The 20,168-nt window shown below is 51.5% G+C and overlaps 1 protein-coding gene across 1 annotated transcript in view; it reads right to left on the reverse strand.

Annotated features, from left to right (window-relative positions):
• The window catches only part of LOC116949306 (lysosomal alpha-glucosidase-like), a 67,004-nt gene extending 47,169 nt beyond the window's left edge, over window positions 1-19,835 (reverse strand). Inside the window, exons 1-9 of the mRNA XM_032966448.2 lie at window positions 19,478-19,835; window positions 15,464-15,691; window positions 14,829-14,936; window positions 12,091-12,204; window positions 9,047-9,174; window positions 8,311-8,413; window positions 7,509-7,657; window positions 6,408-6,576; window positions 4,226-4,322 (exon numbers count right to left, since the gene is read on the reverse strand). Coding sequence (XP_032822339.1) covers window positions 4,226-4,322; window positions 6,408-6,576; window positions 7,509-7,657; window positions 8,311-8,413; window positions 9,047-9,174; window positions 12,091-12,204; window positions 14,829-14,936; window positions 15,464-15,691; window positions 19,478-19,657 — 1,276 coding nt within the window. The 5' untranslated portion in view covers window positions 19,658-19,835. The remainder of the gene's footprint in view (window positions 1-4,225; window positions 4,323-6,407; window positions 6,577-7,508; window positions 7,658-8,310; window positions 8,414-9,046; window positions 9,175-12,090; window positions 12,205-14,828; window positions 14,937-15,463; window positions 15,692-19,477) is intronic.
• Window positions 19,836-20,168: the final 333 nt, after the last annotated feature.

Consider the following 20,168-nt stretch of genomic DNA (forward strand, 5'->3'; position numbering starts at 1 on the left):
TGTGCAGGTGTGTGTGAGTGTGTGTGGCTGGGTGTGCAGGTGAGTGTGAGTGTGTGTGAGGCTGGGTGTGCAGGTGTGTGTGAGTGTGTGTGGCTGGGTGTGCAGGTGAGTTTGAGTGGCTGGGTGTGTATGTTTGTGTGAGTGTGTGTGGCTGGGTGTGCAGGTGAGTGTGAGTGTGGCTGGGTGTGCAGGTGAGTGTGTGTGGCTGGGTGTGCAGGTGAGTGTGAGTGTGTGTGTCGCTGGGTGTGCAGGTGAGTGTGAGTGGCTGGGTGTGCAGGTGAGTGTGAGTGTGTGTGGCTGAGTGTGCAGGTGTGTGTGAGTGTGTGTGGCTGGGTGTGCAGGTGTGTGTGAGTGTGTGTGGCTGGGTGTGCAGGTGTGTGTGAGTGTGTGTGGCTGGGTGTGCAGGTGAGTGTGAGTGGCTGGGTGTGCAGGTGTGTGAGTGTGTGTGGCTGGGTGTGCAGGTGAGTGTGTGTGGCTGGGTGTGCAGGTGTGTGTGAGTGTGTGTGGCTGGGTGTGCAGGTGAGTGTGAGTGGCTGGGTGTGCAGGTGTGTGTGAGTGTGCGTGGCTGGGTGTGCAGGTGAGTGTGAGTGGCTGGGTGTGCAGGTGTGTGAGTGTGTGTGGCTGGGTGTGCAGGTGAGTGTGAGTGTGTGTGGCTGGGTGTGCAGGTGTGTGTGAGTGTGTGAGTGGCTGGGTGTGCAGGTGAGTGTGAGTGGCTGGGTGTGCAGGTGAGTGTGAGTGTGTGTGGCTGGGTGTGCAGGTGAGTGTGTGTGGCTGGGTGTGCAGGTGAGTGTGAGTGGCTGGGTGTGCAGGTGTGTGAGTGTGTGAGTGGCTGGGTGTGCAGGTGAGTGTGAGTGTGTGTGGCTGGGTGTGCAGGTGTGTGTGAGTGTGTGAGTGGCTGGGTGTGCAGGTGTGTGTGAGTTTGTGTGGCTGGGTGTGCAGGTGTGTGTGAGTGTGTGTGTGGCTGGGTGTGCAGGTGTGTGTGAGTGTGTGTGTGGCTGGGTGTGCGTGTGTGGCTGGGTGTGCAGGTGTGTGTGAGTGTGTGTGGCTGGGTGTGCAGGTGTGTGTGAGTGTGTGTGGCTGGGTGTGCAGGTGAGTGTGTGTGGCTGGGTGTGCAGGTGAGTGTGAGTGTGTGTGGCTGGGTGTGCAGGTGAGTGTGAGTGGCTGGGTGTGCAGGTGTGTGTGAGTGTGTGTGGCTGGGTGTGCAGGTGAGTGTGAGTGGCTGGGTGTGCAGGTGAGTGTGAGTGGCTGTGTGTGCAGGTGTGTGAGTGTGAGTGGCTGGGTGTGCAGGTGTGTGTGAGTGTGGGTGGCTGGGTGTGCAGGTGTGTGTGAGTGTGGGTGGCTGGGTGTGCAGGTGAGTGTGAGTGGCTGGGTGTGCAGGTGAGTGTGAGTGGCTGTGTGTGCAGGTGTGTGAGTGTGCGTGGCTGGGTGTGCAGGTGTGTGTGAGTGTATGACTGGCTGGATGTGCAGGTGAGTGTGAGTGTGTGTGGCTGGGTGTGCAGGTGTGTGAGTGTGTGAGTGGCTGGGTGTGCAGGTGAGTGTGAGTGTGTGTGGCTGGGTGTGCAGGTGTGTGTGAGTGTGTGAGTGGCTGGGTGTGCAGGTGTGTGTGAGTTTGTGTGGCTGGGTGTGCAGGTGTGTGTGAGTGTGTGTGTGGCTGGGTGTGCAGGTGTGTGTGAGTGTGTGTGTGGCTGGGTGTGCGTGTGTGGCTGGGTGTGCAGGTGTGTGTGAGTGTGTGTGGCTGGGTGTGCAGGTGTGTGTGAGTGTGTGTGGCTGGGTGTGCAGGTGAGTGTGTGTGGCTGGGTGTGCAGGTGAGTGTGAGTGTGTGTGGCTGGGTGTGCAGGTGAGTGTGAGTGGCTGGGTGTGCAGGTGTGTGTGAGTGTGTGTGGCTGGGTGTGCAGGTGAGTGTGAGTGGCTGGGTGTGCAGGTGAGTGTGAGTGGCTGTGTGTGCAGGTGTGTGAGTGTGAGTGGCTGGGTGTGCAGGTGTGTGTGAGTGTGGGTGGCTGGGTGTGCAGGTGTGTGTGAGTGTGGGTGGCTGGGTGTGCAGGTGAGTGTGAGTGGCTGGGTGTGCAGGTGAGTGTGAGTGGCTGTGTGTGCAGGTGTGTGAGTGTGCGTGGCTGGGTGTGCAGGTGTGTGTGAGTGTATGACTGGCTGGATGTGCAGGTGAGTGTGAGTGTGTGTGGCTGGGTGTGCAGGTGAGTGTGAGTGTGTGTGGCTGGGTGTGCAGGTGTGTGTGAGTGTGTGAGTGGCTGGGTGTGCAGGTGTGTGTGAGTGTGTGAGTGGCTGGGTGTGCAGGTGTGTGTGAGTGTGTGTGGCTGGGTGTGCAGGTGTGTGTGTGTGGCTGGGTGTGCAGGTGTGTGTGAGTGTGTGTGGCTGGGTATGCAGGTGAGTGTGAGTGTGTGTGGCTGGGTGTGCAGGTGTGTGTGAGTGTGTGTGGCTGGGTGTGCAGGTGAGTGTGAGTGGCTGGGTGTGCAGGTGAGTGTGAGTGTGTGTGTCGCTGGGTGTGCAGGTGAGTGTGAGTGGCTGGGTGTGTAGGTGAGTGTGAGTGTGTGTGGCTGAGTGTGCAGGTGTGTGTGAGTGTGTGTGGCTGGGTGTGCAGGTGTGTGTGAGTGTGTGTGGCTGGGTGTGCAGGTGAGTGTGAGTGGCTGGGTGTGCAGGTGTGTGTGAGTGTGAGTGGCTGGGTGTGCAGGTGTGTGAGTGTGTGTGGCTGGGTGTGCAGGTGAGTGTGAGTGTGTGTGGCTGGGTGTGCAGGTGTGTGTGAGTGTGGGTGGCTGGGTGTGCAGGTGAGTGTGAGTGGCTGGGTGTGCAGGTGAGTGTGAGTGGCTGTGTGTGCAGGTGTGTGAGTGTGCGTGGCTGGGTGTGCAGGTGTGTGTGAGTGTGTGACTGGCTGGATGTGCAGGTGAGTGTGAGTGTGTGTGGCTGGGTGTGCAGGTGAGTGTGTGTGGCTGGGTGTGCAGGTGTGTGTGAGTGTGTGAGTGGCTGGGTGTGCAGGTGTGTGTGAGTGTGTGAGTGGCTGGGTGTGCAGGTGTGTGTGAGTGTGTGTGGCTGGGTGTGCAGGTGTGTGTGAGTGTGTGTGTGGCTGGGTGTGTAGGTGTGTGTGAGTGTGTGTGGCTGGGTGTGCAGGTGAGTGTGTGTGGCTGGGTGTGCAGGTGTGTGTGAGTGTGTGTGGCTGGGTGTGCAAGGGAGTGTGAGTGGCTGGGTGTGTATGTTTGTGTGAGTGTGTGTGGCTGGGTGTGCAGGTGAGTGTGAGTGTGGCTGGGTGTGCAGGTGAGTGTGTGTGGCTGGGTGTGCAGGTGAGTGTGAGTGTGTGTGTCGCTGGGTGTGCAGGTGAGTGTGAGTGGCTGGGTGTGCAGGTGAGTGTGAGTGTGTGTGGCTGAGTGTGCAGGTGTGTGTGAGTGTGTGTGGCTGGGTGTGCAGGTGTGTGTGAGCTTGTGTGGCTGGGTGTGCAGGTGTGTGTGAGTGTGCGTGGCTGGGTGTGCAGGTGAGTGTGAGTGGCTGGGTGTGCAGGTGTGTGTGAGTGGCTGGGTGTGCAGGTGTGTGAGTGTGTGTGGCTGGGTGTGCAGGTGTGTGTGAGTGTGTGAGTGGCTGGGTGTGCAGGTGAGTGTGAGTGGCTGGGTGTGCAGGTGTGTGTGAGTGTGTGTGGCTGGGTGTGCAGGTGTGTGTGAGTGTGTGTGGCTGGGTGTGCAGGTGAGTGTGGGTGGCTGGGTGTGCAGGTGTGTGTGAGTGTGTGAGTGGCTGGGTGTGCAGGTGTGTGTGAGTGTGTGTGTGGCTGGGTGTACAGGTGAGTGTGTGTGGCTGGGTGTGCAGGTGAGTGTGAGTGTGTGTGGCTGGGTGTGCAGGTGAGTGTGAGTGGCTGGGTGTGCAGGTTAGGTGTGAGTGTGTGTGTGGCTGGGTGTGCAGGTGTGTGTGAGTGTGTGTGGCTGGGTGTGCAGGTGAGTGTGAGTGTGTGTGGCTGAGTGTGCAGGTGTGTGTGAGTGTGTGTGGCTGGGTGTGCAGGTGTGTGTGAGCTTGTGTGGCTGGGTGTGCAGGTGTGTGTGAGTGTGCGTGGCTGGGTGTGCAGGTGAGTGTGAGTGGCTGGGTGTGCAGGTGTGTGTGAGTGGCTGGGTGTGCAGGTGTGTGAGTGTGTGTGGCTGGGTGTGCAGGTGAGTGTGTGTGGCTGGGTGTGCAGGTGTGTGTGAGTGTGTGTGGCTGAGTGTTGCTGAATCATTTGCCGCCTCTCTGCGGTGCGCACCCTGCGCGTTCGCGTTGAGCAGCAGCACGCCGTGCGCCTTGGCGTCGTCCTCCAGGCACATGTAGAAGTTGTGGACGCCGTAGAGGTTCCCGTTGGCCTGCGTGCCACAGGTGGAGTGAGCGAGCATGGGGGGGGGGGGGGGGGGACACAGGCGGCAGTAACCGGAGCCCCTTTTTGCTCGCGTTTGCGGCCCATTTCATCGCCACTCAAACGTTATTTTGACAAATTTTGAAGAAAAGAATGTGCCTGCAAATTGCACAATTGGGATAATACCGTAAATATATCAATCATAGCCCCCCACGCCATCACCCCTCCCCCCTTGCCCCACTACTGCAACCACTCATAAGGAAATAACTCAACACGTGTGTCAATAACACTGCGTGCGGACCTTAAATAAAACAAAGATATATGTAGCAGGCGACGTTTCGGGCAATGGCCCTTCAAAAGCACATGGAGAGGCCAGAGAGGTAAAAGACCTACTATAATCACCCAGGAATGTCCTTAACGCTCGTGACTGTCACTCCACATCGACCATCCCCCCTCACTAATAATCATGAGCAGGTGACGTCACTCCACATCGAACAGCCCCCCTCATTAATAATCATGAGGAGGTGACGTCCTCCAAATGGACACCCCCCCCGCCATTAATAATAATTAGCGGGTGACGTCACTCCACATGGGGGGGGGGGGCGAGGCGCCTCCTCCCCCCTCTTCGGCGTCAACTGACAACCCTCACTACAAAGGCAGAACCCTCATCACGTCACGTGATCTCTGTGACGCTGTCGTTGAGACATCAAAGTAAAAAGGACGTCGTGATAAACAAGGGATTATAATCTTAAAATGAAATAGGTCTGCGTCACTGCGCCCTTACAAATTGCACACGAATTGATGCAGTGAATGTAACACGTCGCGGTTTGTGCTTTTCGCTTGCAAGTTTCAGATTTACTGCAATACACCCGTCCTTGGACGGGCAAAAGGCTCGTTATAACAATAAATAGCTTGTACCTAGGCCCCAGCGTGGCGAGTTCATTGTGGCATTGTGGTGATATCATTGTGGTGGGGTGAGTGTTAAGGGTAGTTGGTGTAGGGTAGTTGGTGATACGAGGGTTGGAGGTGTGGCGACCACATGCCGGTCAACTCACACGGTTTACCCGTATTCCTGTACAGGGAAATTGAGTTTTCAGGTCCATACGGCGTACAGCCGTCTCAATACGGGCAAAAACTTGTTTGTGTTTATTTGTTTGTGTTTCTCCCTTGTGATGGGACTTTGTAGGATGAACGCTGAGATTTATAAGGGGCACGGGGGTGACCAATAAGGTCTGAATTGGTCTGTAATAAGTTAGGGGGCACTGATGACGGGTTGACAGGTATGTAGTGGTGAGTGTACTTGTGGTGATTGTATATTTGTTTGTGTTTCTCCCTTGTGATGGGACTTTGTAGGATGAACGCTGAGATTTATAAGGGGCACGGGGTGACCAATAAGGTCTGAATTGGTCTGTAATAAGTTAGGGGGCACTGACAAGTGGTTGACAGGTGTGCGACTACTCTGGTGTTGATGTAGAATGCGCATTGATGCGGCTGGTTTATTCATGTGGTGGGGCAAGCACCGGCGTGGTAGTAGGGTGGTGGTTGGTGGATCCTGTTTATCGCTCGTATTGTTGTGGCTTGGCTATCTTGTTGGCGCGAGAGCTAGTGCGCCGGTGTGCCGAGTGTGGGTGTGTCGGATTTACTGTATGTTCAAGGCGGTGCATCACCCAGTCATCTCAGTCGGTCAACCCATGGCACCTGGGTGTGTCCCGTGCGTTTGACACTTCACGTAGCCCTGAAGTGCACCTAGCCTGGCACAAGAGCCGCGGTGGCATCACCAGCACTCGGTGGCGAACGGCGGTTGTTGCTGTTTTTAAGGTGCGCGCGTGCGTATGGAGTCGATGTACCGACTGGGATTATGCACGCAGCAGCAAACGTCGCTCCCTTCCTGGTGGACTTAATGCCCGCTTGCAGGCTATGCGCCGAGTCACCTCGTGACGCACGGGGACAGCTGCCACTGGGGGTGCCCTTTAAAATCTGTTGGAGCCGAGACGCGATTGAGATGTCCCGGCGTGTAGGTGGGCGCTTTGTATACACGCATTTATAAACCATTCTGATGATCGTGGTGCGGCGAGGGCAGGGTGCGGCGGATCACCGTGGGTGGCTGGTCGCGGGAGTACATTCCGTACGTCTTGAAGTTGAGCGACTGGCGGTAGCGCGAGCGCTCGTGCTCCCCTAGGCCGTAGATGCGCGAGGATGGGAGGCGCGTGGCGATCTGCAGGAACTGGTCGGCGAACGTGAGCCCCGCCAGGGACGTGTCAAACCTGGGAGCGGCGAGGGGGTTAGGATTAGAGTCCCGCCAGGGACGTGTCAAACCTGGGAGTGGCGAGGGGGTTAGGGTTAGAGTCGGGTTAGGGACGTGTCAAACCTGGGAGTGGCGAGGGGGTTAGGGTTAGAGTCCCGCCAGGGACGTGTCAAACCTGGGAGCGGTGAGGGGGTTAGGGTTAGAGTCGGGTTAGGGACGTATCAAACCTGGGAGTGGCGAGGGGGTTAGGGTTAGAGTTCGGTTAGGGAAGTGTCCAGGGGCGGAGCCAGGATTTTCAGCCCGGAGTGACGTTCAACAAATGTTAATTTCAAGAATGATTAGAGAGTCAGGCTGTTGAACTAGACGCCATCGGTTGGCGACACACTCTGACAATGCAGTTGCACGGAGCCCGCCAGACCGAGTGTCGTACACTTATACGCAGAATGTTTCAGATTTTCGATTTTTAATTTTTTTTCGGGGGTGACAATTGCCTACCCTGTCACCCCCCTGGCTCCGCCCCTGGACGTGTCCAACCTGGGACACAACAAAGAGGTAGGGTTAGGGTCCGGTTTGGGACAAGTTCATCCTGGGGGTGTCGATGTTAATTACATCAGTGAGCTGTGGTAGCGACAGCAAAAAAAGGTGATTATGGTTCTGACGATGATAATGGAATTAATATATGACGATGACGACCATGACATACATGGTGATGCTGATGCTGCCACGACGACGATTATTATTATTCCCGCTCCATTGCAATGACGTGGTGGTGGTGACAATCAAGGCATTATGACGTTGCCATGACCATCTGGTGACGACGACGATGACGACGTCGCCACACTGCTGCGATTCACACCGACAAGAATTTCGCAGCGACGATGCTGCTGCCGCGCGGGGCGCGCCGAAGCTGGTTGCCATCGTTGCTGGGCCAGGGTGCCTCGTACTACTCACAGCACGGCGCCAGTGTCCTTGCGCACGACCTTGATGCTGAAGCCGTTATCGTTGCTCCACTGGAAGTCGTACGCCTTGACCGCGGGCGCCGAGTCGGGCCGGGGGATCTCCAGCGGCACCTCGAAGCGGTTCGAGTTTGGGTCGTAGAACTGAGGGAGAGGAAGCCATGCGGTGGTGGGGTGGGGGGGGGACAGCCGCACTCTGGAAGTTGGCAGCGGTCAAAAACGTAACTGTTGTCCCCCACCCCCCACCCCCTGTCCCTGGCTGCAAGACCAAATCTTGTAACGCCGACTCAAACCCTTCACCTTAAACCCTAACGATTAATTCTAACCCGGACTCTAACCCCGGTTATAATCCTAGCCCCGGCGTTCACAATAATCATGGCTCTAGCTCTAAATTCTGTTTTATAATCATAACCCCGAACTCTAAAGCTGCCCCGAACCCTCATTTGCTTCGCAAGTGGACGTTTAAGATCCCCGTAGGTCATTTCCGATATCGGTACATCGTGTGCCAGTGTCAAGGATCCACATTTCCCGAATTCGAAAACTGCACCGCGAGTTACTCAATCGGGATTAAACACAGAGCAGCAGTCGTCGCCCCGTGCCGGCAGACGAATGCCACAGGTCGCTCCTGCCAACGCGACTCATCTTAATTACCTCGAGTTCCCGCGTGCCTAAACAAAATGAACCGGTCCGAGCGTAGAACCCATTTAGACTCTTACGCTCATCCCCCCCCCCCTTCTCTCATCCTAACCCTAACCGTTATCCCGGCCTCTAAGCCTCTCCCCTCTCTCCTGGGCGACCTTGAATCGGAGTCGGTCCTGCGTGTGGAACTCCACGTCGAGCGTCACGCGCTCCAGGTCTCCGCCGAACATTGTCGTCGCGTGGATGCGCTGCAGCTCGAACCTGGATCGACAGCGGCAGGGTCGGGACGAGGGCTCGGTGACGAACGTCTCCGCCGACTTTACGCAACGGCAGAAGCGCACAGGAGTTAATAATGATAACGAAAATGGAGTTCATAATAACAACAACAACGGCTGTTGCCTACTGCTGGTGAAATAAAGATTCCTAGTGAACGCGGAACGTTGAGCCAACGTTGGCTCAACGTTCCGTGTTGACTGGCTTGATTGATATCGGTTGATATGACAGCACGGTCCCTTCACCTGATGAAGGCCACTTGTGTTGTGGCCGAAACGTCGTGAATTTTTTTTGTTTTTTTTTTACCGAATAGAACCAAAGAGTATGTGTTCCAATTGAATAATTGGCTTGATATAGGTGTACACGTGTACAGGGGTGTGTGTGCTCGTACATGTGTGTACACGTGTGCGTGCAGGTGTATCGGTGCACAGGTGTACATGTACAACAGGTGCGTACATGTACAACAGGTGTATCGGTGCACAGGTGTACATGTACAACAGGTGTACATGTACACGTGTGCGTGCAGGTGTATCGGTGCACAGGTGTACATGTACAACAGGTGTGTACATGTACACGTGTACAACAGGTGTACATGTACAACAGGTGTGCACGCGGACTCACCTGAGGCCGCTGGCCGTGTTGCCGGGCTGCCCAACTAAGCTGTAGCCGTAAGAGCCGTCGGACGGTAGATGGCAGAATGGAGCGCCGGGCACATTGGCTGGGGCGTAAATACATCCACGCTCCTGGCACTGCACACACCGCACGTGTGACATGTAACATGTATCGTATCACGTGCACATCGTCACACGTGCACACACCGCACGTGTAACATGTGATGTGCACGCATGTGCATACCGCCACACGTGCATACACGTGTGGCGATACAGGGTGTCCGAAAATGCATGTGCCATGAGGAACGTTAAATAGTGGTGCTGTTATTCGAGATACTGACATAAATGTAACATGAATACATGTAGTAGACTTATACGTTTAAGTTTACATTTTTTATGGTATTGAGTAGATATTATCGAATACCTACTATAATCACCCAGGAATGTCCTTAACGCTCGTCACGTCACTCCACGTCGACCAGCCCCCCTCGTTAATATTCATGAGCAGGTGACGTCACTCCACATCGAACAGCCCTCCTCATTAATAATCATGAACATGTGACCTCCTCTAAATGGACACCTCCACCATTAATAATAATTAGCAGGTGACGTCACTCCACATGGGGGGGCGGGGCGAGGCGCCTCCCTCCCCCCTCCTCGGCGTCAACTGACAACCCTCACTACAAAGGCAGAACCCTCACGTCACGTGATCTCACCCTCACTACAGAGGCAGAACCCTCATCACGTCACGTGATCTCACCCTCACTACAAAGGCAGAACCCTCATCACGTCACGTGATCTCACCCTCACTACAAAGGCAGAACCCTCATCACGTCACGTGATCTCCGTGACGCTGCTGTTGAGACATCAAAGTAAAAAGGACGTCGTGATGAACAAGGGATTATAACCTTAAAATGAAATAGGTCTGTGTCACCGCGCCCTTACAAATTGCACGCGAATTGATGCAGTGAATGTAACACGTCGGGGTTCTCTGCTTTTCGCTTGCAAGTTTCAGATTTACTGTAAAAACACCCGGTTCTTGGACGGGCAAAAGGCGAGTTACTAATAAACGTCAACGTGTCGTCAATCATTCACCACGGTCGATCTAATTCGGCGTTCGAAGGCTCGAGAAAACATTTCCCAACACAGCTGTAGGGATGGACGATGATAGAGCAGCAGCAACATCAACAACAATACGATGTTTAAGTTATTCAAGGTACACCTTGCTTTGCTAGTGGAAGACTTTACTTGAGAAGAAAAAAAACGCGGAGATATTTTTTTGTTGTTAATGTGGTTAAGTCGGGTGAGGCGGACCTGACATGAGAAAGTGGAGTTTCTCCTGAGACGGAAAGTACCACACTTCAATATCCATAGCAAACTAAAAGTTAATACGTCTAACGCATATATTCATATCAAATGTCTGTCAGTATCTTGAATAACAATGTAACGATTACATGTGCTTGTTGGTATATGTTCATTTTCGGCCACCCTGTACATCATCTCACGTGCATGCGTGACCACATCAACACGCGTGTACACACGAATACACACGTGTAACATGTATAACCTCGCGTGCACGCATGGCACATATCAACACACGTGTGTGCGTGTACGTATGCACGACCTTATCTGGCCTTGTGCACGTGTGCACGAATGTACACTACCACCAACGCATATGTACAAAACAAACAGTACTTGCAATGAAGAGAATACAAATTGGAGCAATATAATCGATGTTAAATACAGGCAGTCCCCGACTTACGATGGAGATACGTTACGACAACCCCCATCGTAAGTCGAAAATATCGTAAGTCGAAAATAGCCCTAGCCTACCCAGGAGTCTTAAAGAATGGTGATAATTTATAAAAAAACAGAGCTATTTACAGTACCGTATTGTATAAACTATATACTGTATGTATTTATTAATTGCAATACTGTATTGCACAGTACAATTTAAAGTAAGAAAAACAAGGTAAATTCTTAGCCTACCTATATGAACTGCAATTTCATAGAAAGTTTTTTTCAGGAAACAATCCTATCTGCTATAATTTTTTTAGCATGCATTGAACGTATGTATCGTATCGTAACCCTAAAATGAAATCGTTAAAGCTATGTATCATACATGCATTAAACGTATCGTAACGTATCACATTCCTATGTTACTCACCAAGATTCTGTCCATCGTCTGCATACTTGAACGATGTTAGGTTGTTGATGGCTACATTAACTTAGTTGTCGAAAGAGGAGGATGGCGATGATAAAGTTACAGTATCGTACCTCGTACGCTGCTGCGTTTGCCTGCCGCGCGAAATTAAAAATATTTTACAATTTTGTCATATCGCTATCGCCATCGTAAGATCGAAATATCGTAAGTCGGAGCATCGTAAGTCGGGGACTACCTGTAATTACATTCCCTGTCGCGCGCGTTGGCTTCGGCAGATTATTGTGAGGCTGATCACAATTAACTGCACACGTAAACACCCAAAGACAAAGATCCCCCGTATAACCATAGCAGACTGTCGGGGCAAGTGCTGATAGCGAGCACCTATGGAAAGGCACGGCGCATGCCACGCGAGTGGGAAGGTGGCGAGAACAACGCCCGGCCGCCTTTGTCTCCCCAGTGCTGAGGTTTACACACCGCACTAGCTACTCATTGTTGTTGGCCGTGAGCGGGAATGAACACGGGTTGGTGCTGTAGCTAGCGCAGTGGCCTAACCACTGCGCCACTGCACCCCGCATATGGACAATATCAACTCAAAAGCTGCCCCGTTTCTATCTCTTTGTCACCCTGCGCAGTTGCACCGCCTGCACACTCCGCACCAGGCATTCGTTTTAAGGCAGAGTCGACCTAGTGGAAGCCCAGGACCGGTTGAAATATCTGCCACTGTTCTTGCTCGTGAGCAGGAATCGAACACGGTTTGGTAGAGCAGCGCTCCAACCACTGCGCCACCGCTCCCCACGGAGATACAAAAGGTGTCCTCTTTCTACCTCCCACTCTTCACCCCCCCCCCTCCGGCGCAGTTGCACCGCCTGCACGCTGCGTGTTCGCGGCACCTTGGCGGGGTCGCTGCCCCCCTCGGGCATGCAGTCCACACGCGCCGCCGCCTCTTCTGCCCCCGGGAATTCCGTCTGGTTGAAGAAGCACCAGGGAATGTCGTAGCCAGTCATCTGTACCACGGGACACAAGGACAAAAGATGGCCCGCATAGCCTTCACGGACAGTTGGGACAAGTGCTGTTAGCGAGGGGGTGGGTGGCCAGCAGCACGCCCAAGCCGTATTTGTCTCTTAGGGTCGGGCCTGCCTTATTTTGCCCGAATAATTTATTTACAAACCTGTTCAGATCATTATATTAATATTGCGGAGAATGAGGGGACCTAATTATTCAGTGGTAGTGCCTTCTGCCGAGGTACCGTTCGAAAGAAGTTGAACATGGACATGGATACATAATCCCTACTCCAATCCAGCCGAGCAGCGTCCCGGAAAATATCTAGAAATATAAATCCTGGCTTCATCCCTAAAGCAGTGAGGTGTGTCTAATGATTCAGTGCTCAGTGATTCACTGAAGCCACTCACTCACAGGTGATCAGTTGTCTCATTATTACTCTTCTATCGCTACTACTACTACTACCATGGTTCCTAGTAATTCACTCATTGATTCCTCCACCCATGCTGTGGTCGTGGTTCACTCCGGACCCTTTAATCTCATCCCCAACTGAATTTAACCACCCCACTGCAGATCACAACAAGACCCACTCTCACACTCACCCACTCATTTGCCATCACTGCAGATCACAACAAGACCCACTTTCACACTCACCCACTCATTTGCCATCACTGCAGATCACAACAAGACCTACTCTCACACTCACTCACTCATTTGCCATCACTGCAGATCACAACAAGACTCACTCTCACACTCACCCACTCATTTGCCATCACTGCAGATCACAACAAGACTCACTCTCACACTCACCAACTCATTTGCCATCACTGCAGATCACAACAAGACCCACTTTCACACTCACCCACTCATTTGCCATCACTGAAGCTCACAACAGAACCCACTATCACACTAACCCACTCATTTGCCGTCACTGCAAATCACAAGACTCACTCTCACACTCACCCACTCATTTGCCATCACTGCAGATCACAACAAGACTCTCACACCCACTCATTTGCCATCACTGCAGCTCACAACAGAACCAACTTTCACACTCACCTACTCATTTGCCATCACTGCAGATCACAACAAGACCCACTTTCACACTCACCCACTATTTGCCATCACTGCAGATCACAACAAGATCCACTTTCACACTCACCCACTCATTTGCCATCACTGCAGATCACAACAAGACTCACTCTCACACTCACCCACTCATTTGCCATCACTGCAAATCACAACAAGACCCACTTTCACACTCACCCACGCATTTGCCATCACTGCAACTCACAACAAGACCCACTATCACACTCACCCACTCATTTGCCATCACTGCAACTCACAACAAGACTCACTCTCACACTCACCCACTCATTTGCCATCACTGCAGATCACAACAAGACTCACTCTCACACTCACCCACTCATTTGCCATCACTGCAGATCACAACAAGACTCACTTTCACACGCACCCACTCATTTGCCATCACTGCAGATCACAACAAGATCCACTCTCACACTCACCCACTCATTTGCCATCACTGCAGATCACAACAAGACTCACTCTCACACTCACCCACTCATTTGCCATCACTGCAGATCACAACAAGACTCACTTTCACACTCACCCACTCATTTGCCATCACTGCAGATCACAACAAGACTCACTTTCACACTCACCCACTCATTTGCCATCACTGCAACTCACAACAAGACTCACTCTCACACTCACCCACTCATTTGCCATCACTGCAGATCACAGCAAGACTCACTCTCACACTCACCCACTCATTTGCCATCACTGCAGATCACAACAAGACTCACTTTCACACTCACCTACTTATTTGCCATCACTGCAGACCACAACAAGACTCACTCTCACATTCACCCACTCATTTGCCATCACTGCAGATCACAACAAGACTCACTCTCACATTCACCCACTCATTTGCCATCACTGAAGATCACACTCTCACACTCCACAGGTCACCGCACTTCTCCTTCTGCTTCTTCCCTCGCACTGCTACCGTTTTGAAATCCCCTCCTCCCATCATCATCATCATTGTCGCTTTTCCCTACAAGCTCGTGTACAACAAAAAAACCTCGCTCAATTCCAAAAGCGAGCTGCACTCCTAGGGCTCTTGCCACGGCAGCTCTCTCGCCTACTTCAACATTTTCCTGCTGTGGTTGTGCCACCTGATGAAGATTGCTTGTGTTGCGATCGAAACGTCGTGATTTGTTTTATTTTATTTCTACCTACGTGACTTTACCGAAAGAACCAAAGAGTATACTCCTAGGGCTCTTACAACTTTGGTCGTGCTGCCTGTTGCTGGTCGCTTGACGTGTTGGGCCTTTGGAGGCCTGTGCTCAGCAACATTTCGAAACGTGCGTTTTGGAATATTTGGCTGCCGCTATTAATGTCCACATGATAAGCCACTCCGTATATAATTTGTGGCCAGGTCGCTTCTGAAAAGAGCCCTATAGCTCAGTGGGTCTTACCCGGTAAAATAAAATATAGTTTAGAGTTTTAGTTTAAATAAACAACAATAACGCACAAATCCTCGCTCTCTCTGTGCTCACTGCACACTCCCCCCCCCCCTCCAATCCTCCTCCCCCACCCACCGCACCTGCGCGGGGCACCATACGCAGCCCGAAGCCTCGCACGAGCCCTGGGTCACGGGCGTGTTGGGGGAGCAGTCGATGCGGTCCAACTCTGGGATGACCGTCTTACACATCTGGGAGGGATGGGGGGGGGGCGACACAGGGTTGGGGTTGTGGAGAGAGTGCCGGGAGCGGAGGGGTGGTTAGTAGGAGCGGAGTGAGGGGTCACGGTGCTGGGCACGCATCTTTTCCAAGCTTGCCACCCAAGGGTTGGAAAGGAGCTGAATGCCAACATCGAGGTCTGCTTGCTACGACGAGAGGCCTCCGTCGGAACGAGGAAGTTATTGTGTGCCGGCGTCACGGTCAAATGTGACGATGTTTCCATGTTTATTTGAAAAAAGTTCGCGACCCAGACCGGCAGACGAATGTCCCAGGTGCTGCATCGCCTTTGTGACGCACAAAGACAGCTGCCACGGGGGAGGGGGCAGGGGGGGGGGGTGCCCTTTTAAATGTGTGACGTCTTGTGTATTTGTCGGGGGCCGCACTAAGGGCCACCACAAGGGGCCGCCGATGTCCCAACGGACCTAGCAATGAAGATCACCGAATGACAGTTGTATGGCTATCATCATCATCATCATGAGTATTCCTTGTCCCTCCTCACGTCGTCATCCCCTCCTCCCGAGGGAGGCGGCGAAGCTCCCGCGTCTCCGTAGAAGCACCACGGTGCGCCCTGCGTTGATGCCGGAGACCAGCAGCAGCCCTTGGAGAGGCACTTCTCCTCGCTGGAGCCGGGCTCCGGGTGGCAGTCGCGACGCTCCCAGTCCGCGTACTGCGCACAAGGCTTGATCACCTCCTCCTTTCCGTCGGGGTAGAAGCACCAGGGTGTGCCCTTGCGATCGGAGAGAGAGGGAGGGAGGGAGGTAACAAGTCCCGACAAGGAGTCTGAAAATCTTTGCTCAATGTTTTTGTTCTAAAAATGTTTTCCGCCAGGTTTCATCCCCCCCGTGGTGTTATCGGCGTCGCATCGTCACGAGGCGAAGTGTCTGGAATCTGTCAAAGAAGCTCTGCAAAGCTTTGTGTTGGAGAACTGCCCACAGACGCGGATGTCACAAAGCTACTTCTGAGATTCCCTTCAAGTGACCTCTGAGCGAGTCGAGGGCAGCACTAGCTTGTTGCCCTTTCTGCATCTGAGAGTGAGGAAACGTTGACGATGGTCAAACCGGATATTTAAATTCCCAGGCCTGGAATTTAGTCAAAAAAATTGAGCGAACATATTCTTGGTTCTTTCGGTAAAGTCACGTAGAAGGGAAACATGAAAACAATAAAAATAGAAAACATATATAGTAAACAATACCATTTTATCCCTGCAGTCACAAAAGCCTTTAAATCAAAATTGAGCGAACAACCACATTTAATGCATTGGATGTTTTTCGTGCAATCATTGGTGAGCAGGGCTGAGACAATTCATCTCACCGCACTTGACGCGGTTTAATCACAGGCAGCTGCCTCGACTCGAACCCAGGACAGTAGCAGTGCTCAAAATTATACTTACACACTTCCACCACGAATCTTTTACAGTTGAACATAAACTAAATTCGCACATTAGGAATGGACCACTCTTTTAATTATTTCCTCGTGCAGCAATGGAGTAAAGTGTGGTTTTGTGAAAGTCCTTTTGTGCTGTGCAGTACATCAATGCACGTGTGTACACCAGCATGCGATACTGAGTCGGGACAGCAGGCGGCTGGCAGGGTTAATAAAGAATTAAAGCTTTCGTGACTGCATAAAATTACTCATTGGTTTTTTTCGGTAAAGTCACGTATGTAGAAATACAATAAAATTATATTGAAACAAAACAATCACGACGTTTCGATCACAACACAAGCGATCTTCATCAGGTGTCAAGAACAAATCATGGAGGTAAATACAACAAGATGAGAGAATTCAACAAACCTAAGAAACATGTGAAGCACAACCAGTCAGGCCAACAACACAGTTAGACACATCCTGGCGGACCACGAATTTCAGAAGAGTGTTAAATTTCGTGTTCAACCTCTGGATTGCACATACCAGCATATTGGTATGGGTTGTTGAATTACCTGACCTGTACACCAGTCACGCGGTTAATGGCGACTCGGTGGAGAATTGCTGTGTGTGATGCACATCCTGTCGCATTTTACAGATTATCACAATAAATGTGTTTGCCCTCGATTTGGAGGGCCTCTCCACGTCCTTCATTTCGAGTGTGCAACACTAAAATAACGGGTTTTTTTACCAGGTACCGGCCACCATATAGCTATTTTTCAAAAGCGACCTGGACACAGATTATAGCTCAACGAAATGGCTTATCATGTGGAAATGTGGAGCAGCCAAAATACTCGAAACGCATGTTTATAAATGTGGAGGGAAACACACGGAGAAAAATCCACGTGACCACGGGGAGAGAGACGCAAACTCCAAATATACAGGCGTAATGGTCGAGACTGAACCCACGACCTCCTACATATCGGCCGAGATAGTTAACATCGCGGCCCCATCCCGCCAGATCGCTTTGTATCAGGCTTAATCGAGTGGCGCACGGTTACCAGGGCATACTTTTTGTGTCTGGGTAATGGTGGCCTCACTGTGGCTCTGGCTACTATTCACGTGCCACCTACTCCAGTGAGAAGTTTTTATCTGCTAATATCCGTTGCTGGGGGGTTAGCCCGGTTCAAAGCGGGTAGCGCCCTTGGAAAAGCGATCTTCTCCGCCCACAAAAAAGGGATCTGGGGCCGTCCATAAATGACGTCACGCACCGAGGGGTGGGGGAGGGGTCAGACATTTGTGACGATATGTGACGAGGGGGGGAGGGGGTTTGAGAAGTGTGACGTCACATAAAATGCGCAGCTTTAATAAATATTAATGAAATAGAATTGTTACACTAATTGTGATTAATTTTCATTATGAACTATTTGATCATTTAAATTTACTCAGGTCACCTTTTATTTATTCCATGAAGGAGCATTTTGCTTCTCCATGGGAGAATGGAGAAGCATACATTTTGTAAGTTTTTTTAATGATTGTTATTAAACATTTTTATTTTAATGATTCTACCAGGACTTTCATTCTGTGGAATGAATATGTGGTTGTTATAATTGTACTCTCCATTTTGCTTCGTTCTACTACAAAGTTTCAAGTATTTTTTATAGTTATAATTACTTTTAATATTTTATAATTATAAGATAATTTCAATATAATATTCTGAACATCTGCAGTTTTCGTTAGACGTTGAATATTTTCAAGTTAATTTTATGCTAAATTTCAGCTTTCAATCGCCTCCTTTTTAATAAATGTTTTTTCCTTCAACATCAGAGTGCAGCGCCACATTAAATACGCACTACAATGACAATAGTTTAAAGTGATTTTAACCATGTTTTATTTTCTAAATGGAAATATGGTTTTGCGGGGGGGGGGGGCAGAGCTTTGTGACGTCATATTTGATGGGGTCTGACTTTTTGTGATGCCGTGTGACGAGGGGGGGAGGGGGGGTCAGAAATCGCCCAAAATCGCGTGACGTCATTTACGGACGGCCCCCCTGCTCAGGGCGGGGTGCAGCTTTGCCTGGCTCTGTATTACTTCGTTTCCACGAGCCACAGGGCTCGAGTACAAACTCGTGTTGCCCCACCACCCTTACCCATTCCAGCACCGCGTTTCCATGTTTTTAGTCAATCCCCACTGCCTGTTTTAGGGGACACTTTCTGCAGTCATTTTTGCGCTGATGACTGGAATTCTCTGAGCCAATTTTTGCTTTCCAAGGCTGGCCTGAAATCTCCGACGTCAGAGTTTTGGCTGAGTGGATATTGAATAGCAACATTTTTGTAAATAAAAAAAAATATAACTTTAAAATAACAATGGTTTTATTTTTATTTTACATTTTATATATTTCCGAATTATTGATTCATTTGGTTAGCAAAACCATGCTGCTGACCTTTGACTCAGAAGTATTTTTTTTCCAGAAAATCTCACTCAGAAATATTTCTGGGAAATAATTTGCCCAACTCGTACAATAACAAATAATGAGTCAGTTCTTTTCGATAACTGAGAAATGCTCATAAAGTACCATGGGTAAAATACACATGGACCCGGCAGCTTATCTGTCCACATGCCCTATGGATTCATATCCCCTTGACCAATGAGAATATCAATTGTATGAAGTATTCAACTTATAAAAGCATCGGTTTCAGGAGGGTGCTGCTGCATTGGAATTTTTGGCCAATATCATTGATAAGAGGTTGGGCTTAATACGGATAACCGGAGAACCCGGAGAGAACCCACCACGGATGACACGGGGCAACACTTAATACTTTGCCGAGATTGATTCACGAACACACTTGCTGTACTCCATATACTGGCAACCTCGCAGTCCAGGCGTCGTTTCACAAATATTTACCCAACCCACCGACCCATGAAGGGGGTGCACCACCGTGGACTAATTTGAGGCTGAGTCGACATTGGGGAGGCCCAGGACCGGTTCACACGATTGTCACCGGTGTTGGTGGCCGCGAGCGGGAATCGACCTCGTTGGCGGGTTCGTAACTCAGCGGGCTAACCGCTGCACCACCGCTCTCCACCGACACCCTCCCACCCTACCCGTCCCACTCACGCACCCCCACCCCACTCCATCAACTCTTCTCACCTGGATCTGAGCCTCGCACCAGATGCATCCCTTCGCCTCGCACCCGCCTTGGCTGGCCCCGGACTCCGAGTAACAGTCCCGTCTCTCGCTCTCCGGGGGAGCATCGACGGCGCAAGCGTCAACATACGACAACGTCAGGGGCAGCAGCACGAGCAGTAACAGCGCGCGTGTGTGCTGCATGGTTGGAGGTCGTATGACGCAGTCACTTACGAGACGCACAATAACCCAGGCTTGTTGGGTACTTTGGCACCCTAGCTGTGTGTGTGTGTGTGTACCCACCCACGGTGCCGTGTGTGAAAGAGATGTGCCCGACTCTAGCCGTTATATAGTCGCGCCGTTGTGTAGTTGCACGCACGCACTCACGCGCGCGCGCGCGCGCACCTGCGAGTCGCTCTACGCAAATATTTGAGGCCGATGCGGCTGTCAGTCACGTGGAGAGATACGGGGGGAGGAAGCTGTGTTTGTGAGCCTCTGTTTGCGCATGGGAAGGCCGCCATGTGTGTCCGTGACCTGGCAATGTCCTGCTTCGTGTGACCATTGATCCTCGTGTGACCATTGATCCCATACGTTAATTCCAGCATCCATCAGTTTCCTCCATATTTCCACCCATCAGTTCATTCATCAATAAATCAATCCACCAATTATTATTTTAAGCGTCTATTTATTTAATAATTCAAGCATCCAACAAATA

The sequence above is a fragment of the Petromyzon marinus genome, chromosome 36, assembly GCF_048934315.1.
Source record: "Petromyzon marinus isolate PM22_M1 ecotype Great Lakes invasive population chromosome 36, UKy_Petmar_22M1.pri1.0, whole genome shotgun sequence".
Taxonomy (NCBI): Eukaryota; Metazoa; Chordata; class Hyperoartia; order Petromyzontiformes; family Petromyzontidae; genus Petromyzon; species Petromyzon marinus.